The sequence below is a fragment of the Physeter macrocephalus genome, chromosome 15, assembly GCF_002837175.3.
Source record: "Physeter macrocephalus isolate SW-GA chromosome 15, ASM283717v5, whole genome shotgun sequence".
Taxonomy (NCBI): Eukaryota; Metazoa; Chordata; class Mammalia; order Artiodactyla; family Physeteridae; genus Physeter; species Physeter macrocephalus.
In genome coordinates, this window is record NC_041228.1 from 32,750,739 (window position 1) to 32,763,206 (window position 12,468).

General features: G+C 34.9%; 1 protein-coding gene across 37 annotated transcripts in view; it reads right to left on the reverse strand.

The window, feature by feature from the left end:
• The window catches only part of RIMS2 (regulating synaptic membrane exocytosis 2), a 566,717-nt gene that overhangs the window by 84,568 nt on the left and 469,681 nt on the right, over positions 1-12,468 (reverse strand). For 17 of the 37 annotated variants that reach the window (XM_024129925.3, XM_024129924.3, XM_024129927.3 and 14 more), the window contains one exon: positions 2,385-2,626. The exons of the other annotated variants lie outside the window; for them this stretch is intronic. In XM_024129925.3, the coding sequence (XP_023985693.1) occupies positions 2,385-2,626 (242 nt within the window). The remainder of the gene's footprint in view (positions 1-2,384; positions 2,627-12,468) is intronic. 37 annotated transcript variants of the gene reach the window in all.

Here is a 12,468-nt window from a genome sequence, read left to right on the forward strand (position 1 = left end):
ACGCGCAGGCTCAGCGGCCATGGCTCACGGGCCCAGCCGCTCCGCGGCACGTGGGATCTTCCCGGACCGGGGCACGAACCGGCGTCCCCTGTATCGGCAGGCGGACTCTCAACCACTGCGCCACCAGGGAAGCCCCCTCTCTATCTTTATTATAACTGACAACTCACTTAGTTCAGGATCTTATCTCTTATCTGAAATATTGTACTACTCTGCTAATTCATCCTAAAATCCTCTTTACCAGATGCTGACTTATGTTTACTTCTTTATTGCAGCTCCACTAGATATAAGCTCCAAGAGAAGGATCTTGTCTTGTCCATGTTTTCTTTAGAATACAGCATATGGTAGATGCTCAAAAAATATTTGTTAGATAAGTAAATGGCAGCCTGAATGGCGTACAAAATATATATTATGCAAATCTAACCATATCACTTCTCTACTGAAAACCCTTTAAAACTTCCTATCACCTACAAATTAATATGATTTATAAGACTCTCCATGACCTATCGACCTTGCCTCTAGCCACATTCAGTCCAAATTTTTTTGTTAAAATCACACCTATTTCCTATCATTCCTGTATATGTAATACTTCCATTCCTTTGTCATTATGGTTTCTATCTGGAACACCTTTCTAATTGTCCTTTACCTGGTTAGTAATCACTCTTTTTTCAGGTCTTGGATCAAGCAACATCTCCTCCAGGTATTCACTCCTGGAATTCTAGGTTGGTTCAAACAATCCTCCTCTGAGCACTCAGCACACTTTCTATGTAATTCTAGTTTTACCACTGACATAGGATCTTGAAGCAATCTGTTTAAGTATCTATCTTCTACTAGAGTATAAGCAACTGAGGTTATAAATGATTTCTTATTCATCTGTGTTCTCCATGTGCCTGGCACATAGTAAGTGCTCAAACCCCTGAATGAATAGAATTATTTATTTCATTTAACACCACATATTCTCTAACTTGTAGTCTTATCAGTGTCTATTTTAGGTTCTTCATTTTTTAGATTAATAGACTTTATTTTTTTAGAGCAGTTTTGGGTTTACAAATGTTTGTAAGTTTTAAAGAGAAAAATGCAATAAATAAAGTTCTAACTGTGAGAGAAAAAAAACCTCTCAATTTCAAAAGGCCAACATCTATCATTTTAGCACAACACAGTTAATTATGTATAAATGTTAGCAATTAAAAAAATCCTTTAAATATGATCTCTACATCCATAAATTAAACTTCTAATTCTATATTTAAATGCAAAGTAACATTTTAAAACACCAAGTGAAAAATTACTCTAACATAATCACATTAAATATAGTAAGTTACAACCAGGATATAAGGAATGCCATCAAATAATTATTTCAAAATAATACTATTATAGAAGGCTCAAATTCCAGAATCACTGTTACAGTTTGTAAAACCAAGGTAGGCCGGGTCCAGGAATTAACATATCGTTAAATTCTTTTTGTGCTGTAGATTTATGCCCTGGCTTCTCTGTACCAGAACCCTAGTATTCAGACATAAATGAGATTTAATCCATTTGCCTATAATTTATTTGCTGTAAAAGAAACACCATATTATATGCTTTTGTTTGCGTGTTAAGCAGAAGATATGCTATTATTTCCAAGATACCAGGGACTTAATGCTTAATTATCAACACCCATTTGAAAAAAGGCATTGCTTTGACTCACAAATTTCTTAATTACTAACAGTGGCTTTTCTGAGTAGGAGTGTGGTATCTAATTTATTTTTGCAGATGTAATTAGAGACTGAATTTTAAAGTAGCAAAGCTTTGAGTATCTTCCCTGTCAGCAGAAAATTCCTCCATCCCTGCTGCTGGAAAATATTGCTGCTTGAAGTGTTAACAGGGAAATAAAAACTGCAGTGAGAAAATGGATACAACTGGTAAATGCTGCTTACAAACTGAAAAAGAAGTTAGGTTGTCAGCAATAAATGAAGTATATTATTCACACAAAATATGTGGTGTCATCTTCATCACGGTAACTTGCTGGGAGTGGAAATTAACTTGGCTGGTTCCAACTTGAGGAACCTAAGGAAAAGCAAATATCTCACAGATCAGAGTACCTTTACAAAGGACCAGCAACTGACAATCAGGAGGACCACAGCTTAACTCCTCTCTGAGGAGAAAAGACGTTAAGTGCATTTCAAGAACAGTAACCAAGGTTCACTGAGAAGCAGGTTCACTGATCACTGAAAAACAAAGTCATTGTTATATTTTCGGAAAAGTTAACTAGTTTAAAATATGCCCCTTTCCTTCTGGAACATGTCATCATCTACACATTACTGAGACAGAATAAGTAAGAGAAAAGAATATGTATTTTAATTAATTACAACTCAATTAGGAAGTCAAAAGAGTAACATAAAAATGCCTACCCGTTTGGCTGAGCTGAGAAGCACTGCGGCTTTTCCGGGAGAGACCAACAATAGCTACCATTTTGGCCCCAATGCTAGAGCGCCGCTTTTTGCTGCTGGTGCCCAAGGCGCACACTGCAGTGTCAGACTGGCTGCCATCATTCTTCTCCAGCGAGCACATGTCTCCGCTGATGCTGGTGCTTTTAGTCATGTTCTTCCCTGAGATGCCCATTTGTCTGCTTTGCATTTTGGATGTAAAGACACTGTAGGCCGATGGATCGTTAAAAGTGAGGACAAGAGTAAAAAGGAAAAGACAGAAAAGGTATTTTAGATGAAATATCTGGAGTATCATTCAATTATATTAGTGGGACATATTTTTAGGACTCAAAAATTTTCAAATACCATGGTCTTGAATGGGTTTTACTATTCAGGGCCAACCTTAACGTAACTATCCAAAATCAGACATGATTTCTTTTCTGCTTTCAAAGAAGGCACTGGTGTGCATGGCCACAGGAAAAAAATATTTGCGAAAAATCAGTGGGCTCATTTAAGAGAATATGCTGTCCTGCACGTGCAATATACTTTGAGGCAGCCATATAACATATGAAAGAAGTTCCAAAGCATTCTTCTCGAATTTGTTTTACTATAGCTTTCAAAGAGAAATTCGATGAGTGGGGAAATTTTACAAAAAATGGCAAAAATTACAGCATCTATTGCTAAGAGTGGCTCTTTAAGTTTTCTCATTTTATTAATAAGATTTTTCTAATAGTTGTTAAATTTTCTAACAGGGATTGATGTTTTCATTAGTTTTGAATTAAAAATAATTTATTTCACTTTATACTTTAATATATTGATATGTTTATATTCCAAAAATGAAGAAAAGATTTTCCTCTTGCATTCATTTGAAAGAAACATTATCAGATTTCTAGACAATATGGTCAGAAGGCAATAATTTTTTAAACATTTAAAAATTTTTTAAATATTTTCTCCCCTCTATCCTAGAGTAAAACCTACTGAAAGGTTAGGACCAGGGATCAAACCTGGGCCCCCGGCAGTGGAAGCATGGAGTCCTAACCACTGGACCACCAGGGAATTCCCAACACATGTTACCTTTATTAACCTATGTTCGTTTCCTCCAAGTATTTAAGAGGGAAAAGACTCAGTATGAAATTTTTTAAAAAGACAGTAAATTGTACTATTCACATTACCTCACATTAGTTTTATGAAGAAATGAGGCATAAATAAACAAGAGAGAAAGAGAGGAGACAGTGTATAACACTTCTACAATGCCCCAAATCAATCATTTCCAAGCTTGTTCAATTTTGCTAGTCTTCAATAAGCAACTATAGAGTAAAGTAGAAAGAGTTCTGGAGGCAACAGATGGGGGCTGAAATCCCAGATTTGCTGCTACTTAACTGACTTCCTTTAGAAACGTTAATTGCTCTACTTGACCCTCAGGTTCCTCATTTATAAGAGAATATCTTATTGTATTTTCTTATATTAAAGAATAGAGATAATATGTCTAAAGTAAAAATTCAGTAAATAAAAATTAATATTAGGGAATATAGACAATCGATAAAATAAGGTTAAAGCCCTTCAACATGTATTATATATGTAAATACTTAACAGCATCAATAGAAGTGATATTTATAATTATAAATTTTAAAACTTCTGAGATTCAAATGTCTAAACTGGTTTTTCATATAGCCAGCACGATGTAATGGAGAGTGAACTATATTGGGAGTCAGGAAATCTGGGTTTGATCTTTGGCTTTACTGACTGATCTTGGGAGAGTTGTTTCCCTTTCTGGAACTTAACTTCCTCATTTAATAAATGAGAAAACCTAAGTAAAGCACTAAGCAGAATGGGAAACACATAAGAGCTCCAGAAGTTATTCTCTTCCTCCTTCTCCTTATTATTATCACCACCACCAGCACCATCATCATCCATTAAGCATCCATTAAACATGCTGAACTGGAATATCTATAAGGTCCCCTTTAACTACGAAACACTTTGCTCCCCAAGTATCTCTTGTTTCATGGATTCTGGGCAAATGAACATAAAAATGCAACGTATGACTTTTATGGTATGCTATCGTCAGAAAAGGCATGGCATAGTCTAGGAAAGTCAAAGTTTAGTTGAGACTAAGACTTTCAAAATAATATGTTCCATAGTCACAATAACTAGTACTCCTGTTATGTAGGAATTTTTACCCCAAACATACTTTTCTAAAAGAACCTCCTAATCTACTACCTACCAAGGAAGTCAAAGATAGACTCTCAAAATATTGTACCTTGTGATTTTTGCATTTTAATTCTCATGGTTGGATATAAGGGCATAAAGAACTTGGCCAAAATTAAGCAGGATATAATAAAATACTAACTGAATGGATAAATCAGATTATAGATAAGTATTTTAATGACCATTTGGTTTTAACGAAGTATACTTCTCTTCAACCTAACTACTTTGATAATGCATTATCTACAAAAAGGGTTACTAAAAGTTTTGTAAAATGGTTTTACTTCTCATCTCCTTGAAACTTAGAGATCACCAGAGGTGAGTTTACGAGTAGTTGCTCTCCAGTGCTGTGTTTTGAGGGGAGGGAGACTGAGGCTAGGGTATCACTACTGGTTTCCTTTACTTTCCTCACTTGGACATCACCTAAAACTATAAGCAAACAATACTGCAAGCAAACAAGATATCAACCAACATTTTAAAAGTTTTGTGACTCTTTATTTAAGGAATTCTTTGTAGTAAAGAATCTGTAAACATGAGCGATCATTTGGAATGCTTAGTATGGTTAAGAAAGCACAGACTCATTCATTACATTATCAATTACTTTAAAAGAGAAATTTTGTAAGGGTCTGGTAATGGTAACTTTCCAATACTGCTGGTACCAATGACAGATTTCTGAAGGGCAATATGGCAATATGTATCAAAAGCATTTAAAAAACATGCCTACCCTTTAACCTATCAATACTACTTTTAGGACTTATCCTAAGGGAAAACAGCAATGTTCATAGATTTAGCAAGAATGATATTTACTGCAGAATTGATTATAATAGTAAAACACATACACAGACATGGTAAAACCCCATAAATGTCCAACAGTACAGGGTGTTTAAATAAGTTATGTTCATCAATAAAATAGAACGTACCTTTGAAAATGCTGTTGTAAATAAATATTTATTGACATAAAATATGTTCTTGATATGGGAGAAAGGGCAAGAGAAAGCAGGTATTTGCAACTTAGCTTTGGCTGGCACACATACCAAATAGGGATTTACCCTACTACTAGGGGACACAGGTACATTCAAATCCCAGAGTGACACACTGTCACAAACAAACAAACGAAAAGAAATTCATAAAAAAAGAAATGAACATCTCTTGATAAACTGGGTAGTTCAGGAAACCTGGATTCATAGATGATCTACTAGTTATCTGCACAAGAGGAGAATTAAGGGAATATAAAGAAAAATAAAATATGTTCAGGATGTTTATGTTCTTTGGGAAAAAAAAGTGTACTGTGAACAGCATGCTAAAAGTAAATAGTTTTAATTTTCTCTGGTTGGTAGTTATGCTTTTTAAAAATGTCCTTTTTTTTTTTCTATTTTGTTTTTTCCAAAATGAACATAAAAGGTATTGGTAACAAGAAAAAAATTAAAACAATCAGACAAATGAAAAGAGCAATCAAGGACCAAAACAGGCCAAATAATTCAATTTGCATAGTTCATTCCATGGGCTAAAGGTGTACCATGGCTTTTAAGCTAATTCTAAGAGATTACTACACAATAATATTGGGCATTGATATAGGATGCTCAATTCCAGAAAGAAACACAGTGTTTCCACATTTCTAAATATTGTTTTATGCATGTTTTCTAATTTTTGGCATTAGAAAAATAATGAAGAACTTTTTATATTTAGTATTCTTGAAATGTGTAAAGTTGCCAATACAAGTAATTTATTTTATGACATGATTGTAGTTGTTGAAAGCTGTATCCCAAAAGATTTTTTAAAGGGCAAATCTAGTATCTGCCTATCATTGGGAGAAAGGTAATGAAAGGCAGGTAAAATATTTGTAAATATTCTCCAAAGACTTAAATAGCATATTTACGGGATTATAGGAGCTATGTGATTAAACTAAATGAAGTTTATAGGCCAAAAGTATTTTTAATAGGTTTGAATGAATAGAACTGAGTAGTCTAGCTGTTAAGATAAACAGCAAGGCTTCCCTGGTGGCGTAGTGGTTGAGTCCGCCTGCCGATGCAGGGGACACGGGTGGCCGCTGAGCCTGAGCGTCCAGAGCCTGTGCTCCGCAGCGGGAGGGGCCACAGCGGTGAGAGGCCCGCGTACCGGAAAAAAAATAAAATAAAATATACAGCAAACACAGGACAAATTCTGAGTTTGTGAGAGTATGAGCATAAGACTAACATTGTGAATAAAATATACAGTCGTGAAAAAATATTTCATCTTACTGAGAGCTGGGAAGGTGGTTAGGAGAGAACCTGCCCAAGAAATTAGAGACTAGAGTGACTCCGAATTTTATGAATAAAGTATAGAGGGCCCAGCAGCTCATACAATGGAGTAAGAACTGCAGCGCAGGGGCAGAAACGACACTTGAGTGGGACTATTTATAACATCTTAGGCTAGTAAGTGGTGCTAGAGAGGGCTTGGAGGGCTTAAAAGTTAGAAGACAATAGGAATAATGATAGAGTAGGAAAAAACCCAGTGAGACTGGCCAAGTTCCCAAACATTATGCCACCTTGAAAGCCTTAATTCCCTTTCCTTCCCATTCCTGTGTTTCTGGAGGCAGGTGCCAAGAGCTCACTGAATACCTGTCACTATGATCACTCAGATTCGACTGCGCCATTTACCAGTCATTGAGTGGAGGTCTGGATTTCGAGTGCCATTTCTTGAATTCTGGCATATTCCTTATGGGAGGGAGGAAAGGAGGGTAACAAACCCTGCTCCCATCTAAAGTTCACCTCACTAAACATTTTCTATCTATTAAATGTTATTTCTTTCCTAAAATGTGGAATTTGAAATTATTATGATCCTACATTACAATTTAATAAGCTATGTTTAATTTACTCAAATGACGATCTACAGTTTTCGACTAGTAAAGTAGTAACCATTTATTCAAATGTTTATTGAATATATATCCCCACAAATATAGGGATACAAAAATGGTATGACACAGTCCCTTTTAATTAATGTACTGGCAAATATATCAGCATGTAAAATGCAAATATAGTTGCATAAGAATGTGGTCTTAGCTTATAACTGAAATTCCAATGACCAGCTCTAACGGCAAGAAACCCTAATCAAGTTAAACATTTAAGAAAACATCTCTCTCTGAAGAGTATATGAAAACTGAGTTTCTCATGCTAATTCTTTGATTGCTGGAGATGACAGGAATTTAAAATTTAGTATTTTTAACATGACTGCAGGTACTGTATATAAATGCATTCTATTAACATACTATAATGTATTAGTATTGTATCTAAATGTGTTGGAGGGTTTGTCTATGTCACAAAGTTGATGTCCAGAGTTAGGGAAGAATATTTAGCTAATCAATAAATTATTTTGAGTCAAAAACATCTGCCTTGATTATAGTTATTAGTAACGAAACTGTGTTTAAATGTTCCTTAGTCTTGGGTCTCATGATAGGAAGCAGCGCCTTGCTGGTTACAGAGCAGTTCACTGCACACTTAGGATAGTTTAAGGAGCGCCAAGAAGGCCGGTCATCTCCAAAACTCTTTTCCCAACAGCTGGCTAATGCCTAAAATGCCACTATATTAAAGATTTCTTTAAGAAAAAAAAGAGTTCTTATTTTTAGGATTGCTCCCTTTTAACATTTTGCTCCTTTTAATGATCAACTCCCAGGATTTGATCGTTCATTTAAAAGATATGTGCTCTGTACCTACTATGTGGCAGGCACTGTTCTTGGAGTTAGATATACAACAGAGAAAAAAAGAGAATGTCCTTGCCTTCACGGAGCTTTCCTTCCTATCGTTGTGGGGAAAGACAATAATTAAGTAAATAAATGCCAACTTCAGATAGTGATAAGTGATCTGAAGAAAATAAGATAGAATACAGTGGTAACAAGGGACAGGAAAGTTGGGGGAGGGACAACATTAAATGGGATGGTCAAGGAAGGCCTCTGGCAGGGGAGACAATTGAGCTGAGTATTGAATGATGAAGCCAGTCACGCTGAGAAGAGTATTCTAAACTGAGAGGGGGGCAAGTGCACACACCAAGGGGTAGAAAGAAACTTGGCTGTTGGAGGAAATTCATAAAATCAGTGTTAACTGAATGGGGTGAAAGTGAGGATACTAATATAAGGGGAATAAATACATGTCCTGTACTGCTTACCCTTATTTAACTGCCTATTCAGATACTATAGCAGAGCGGCCCTAAGTCTGAGAACATTGCATAGTTGTTGCACCAAGAGCCCTGGGATCCAGCCCAATATTTTACCTCTAAATATATCATTAATGGACATTTTGGAGACAACATAATTACCTTCTTTAAACAGTGACAAATTTATAAAGGCTAGATCATTAAAGGAATAGGAAGATTGCTTTATTAATTGAGCATTCATAAATCCATTTAAACTCTTAGGTCTACCTATCTATCTATCTATCTACCTATCTATCTATCCATCTATCTACCTACCTACCTACCTATCTATCTATCTTTACTATCTCTTGAATTTATAAGTTCTCCATCAAATCATTGAATAACAGATCCCCTCCCTGCCATGAGTTTGAAGAAACTTACTTTAAGGAAAAATTTTAAACTTTATAAATCAAAAGTGTATGTTTCTCTCTCTGCCTATCACACAGTGACTGGGTTTTTGACTTTGTTGAGACAAATGAAATGTTAGTGGAAGCGAGTCCTAGCACTTCTGCGGAGAAGCATTTAATCGGTGGTGCTCAACTCGAACTTCTCTATCCCTCTGCGCCTGGGACTGTGAAAGACAGGGCCTCTATCAGACTGAGCCCCTGAGTGACTATAATGGACAGAAATGAACTTCTGTTGATTATGCACCTAAGAATTCAGGGTTGTTTATCACAGCAGCACAATTTAATATGTCTTGAGTAACAAAGTCAGGAGAGACTGGCTATGGAAAAATCAATTAGGAGTTTATAGCAATAATACTGGGAAAGTAAATAAGAACTTAGGCTACTGTACTGCTATTACTAATAGAAAGCAAAGATTAGTGTAAAAGTTATCTGGAAGGAACCTTCTATACAGCTTAGTATCTGGACTTGGGAATAAGATAAAATCATAGTTCAAATTAGTAAGCATTTACCATATTCCAGAGGCTATTTCAAATGCTTTATATGAATTAACTCATGTAATCCTCACAACAACTCTTAAAGAAAACTGAGACCCTAAGAGAGTATAGTGTTTGCCCAGGTGGTACTACTGATTTAGGAAACGATCAACACTGGAACCAGTGGAATTTCCTGATGGAAAGGCTGAGTAAGAGGAGGCTGTACACTCAGGCCAAGTGTTCAAGGGAATAGCCAGGGCTCAAGAGATGGAGTCAATAAGTATTTGCTGAACAGGAGAGGACAGACGAAGCTAGAATGGCCTAAGTAGGCAAGCCAAGAGTGTAAAGAGAGAGAAATGAAAAAGGTTGAGAAGACAGTCCAAGGAATACTTATATTTTAAGATTAGGAAAAAGAAGAGTGACTGAGGTGAATAGAGATGCATTCGCAGAAATAAGAAAAATAGAATAGGGTTAAATTCCACAGAAGACAAGAGAAGAACGAGATTCAAGAAAGTTGTGGTGGCCAAATGATGCAGAGTTAATTAGCAGGAACATTTAAGAAAAGCTATGGATTTAGAGGTTTAACAGGGTACAATTTACCTTTAAGAAAGCAGCTATTGAAATAGAGAAATTCCTATTGAAATAGAGAAATTCCTTCAAGATGGAGAAATATATGAGTTTAAAAACTCAAGTGAAAGAGTTTGATTTAAAACATTAAATTTTTATGCTGTGAGGAATTTTATTAAAAGGGAATAGAAGGAACCCATCTGTATATCTGTTTAATAAAACTGTCTTATCACAATTTCTAGATCCAAAACTACATGGGTAATGGTTTACCAGAAAAGTTCCTTTTACTCATTGGTCCTCCTTTTCCTAACATAGTGAATGAGGAGGTTAAAGATCATTGTTAAGGTACTTTTAACCTCCAAATTATGATTATAATACCTCTGTTAATGTGGTTTTTAAAATTAATCCCTTTGAAATTTTCACGGTTCTTTTTCTTTTTAATTCAGCTTTGCCTATTGTTCCCCATGATTTCCCTTGATATATGTATTTTAAGCAATAACATGTCTCCCTTCACAAGTTTCCAGAATAAATTCCATAATTCTAACCCATCAATTCAACGTGTGGATAATCTCCTTAAATTTTTCTATTGTTTCACCTGTACTTTTCAACTAACCTCATTATTTCTATACGTAAATATTTTAGGCAGAAATAGACTTCCCTCTAATTCATTTTCACGTCAGCTTTTCTGATTTTACCACATGATTACAAAGTACTTTCAATAACATGAAAAAGTCCATGACAAATGATCAGAAGGTACGTTCACTGGCCTATAAATTCAAGGATCAGTTTACACTTTTCACCATTCTTATTAATATCAAAGGAACACTAATAGTTAAAATTTTGTGGGAAAAAAAACCCAAAAAAACTGAGAACTTGATTTATTCTTGCTAATCATCCAGCTCTATAATCAGAGTATCAAGGTTTGTAGAGTATTTAACAAATGATGAATATTCTGCACTATTGAAATGATTACACTACATAAATTATGCTGCTAAAAATAACACTGAAAGCTAAACTATAATATGAAAATATTCTTGGACTGTAACTTTAACCTAAATAAAATCACTACATGTTGAGCTTCAAAATGTATAAAAATGTATAAATGGCTATAGATTAAGGCTATTAATTCCTCAGACTCTAAAGTACAAAGTACATTAGTTCCATATTTTGAAAAATAGTGGATACTCAGATGTTTTTTCAAAAACTTGATTACAAATCAAATCTAAGTTAAAAAAAAATCTTGACTTTGTGTAATCACATTACATCATTTGTAATCACATTGCATCAAACATACTTTAAACTTATAAATCTTGATTAAATTTAATTATTACCTATAAAACTCCCATATCTAATTAAAATCAAACTTTCAAATTCATATAGAAGAATCTACCAGAATTTCTGGAGTCCCAAAGGATTAACAAAACCAAAAATTCATTCTAGAATTTCTTTCAAGAGGCCAAATATATATTATCCATACATTATTCCTTTATATTTAGAAACAAGGTTACTTTATTGAAGTTGTCTATGTTTTCCTTATACTTGCCTGACAATAACTGAGCAAAAAGAACTTGTTTTTTGCCCTTTTATCTTTCTTAGAATGTGTGGGAGTCAGGTAAAATAATTTGTAGAGAACCAGAAATAACATCCACTGTTCCAAGTTCTTAGAATTTGTGGCATCATATCACTTGGCACATTATTCTTCTAGTGAGCTTTGCATTATTGCTATAGTAAAGCCTTTGTTATCAGAAAAGATAGCCATTTTTACCATCTAATCTCTTTAACAGATAGCAGGGCTCAGGAAACAGGGCCATAGGATGTGGAAATGTCAGTGAAGAAGAAGAGCACATTGTGCTTTCTGAGACAGTGTTGTTACCAGTTACCAGGTCCTTGCTTGCTCGGGAGAAAATGAGGGTTCTGGGCTTAGAGATAAAAAGCCAAGAAGGAGCTCTTTCATCAATAGCACATACCGACAGGCCAATGATTACAGATATTTAAAAATATCTAAACAACAAAGCTCCAAGTGAAAATTTTTTGTATTTCTTAATTCAATTTTAGTGGGTATTAAAAAATTAACGTCTAAAGAGTGTGTGTGTCAAAAATAAACTCAAAATGGATTAAAGACCTAAATGTAAGGCCAGACACTATCAAACTCTTAGAGGAAAACATAGGCAGAACACTCTATGACATAAATCACAGCAAGATCCTTTTTGACCCACCTCCTACAGAAATAGAAATAAAAAGAAAAATAAACAAATG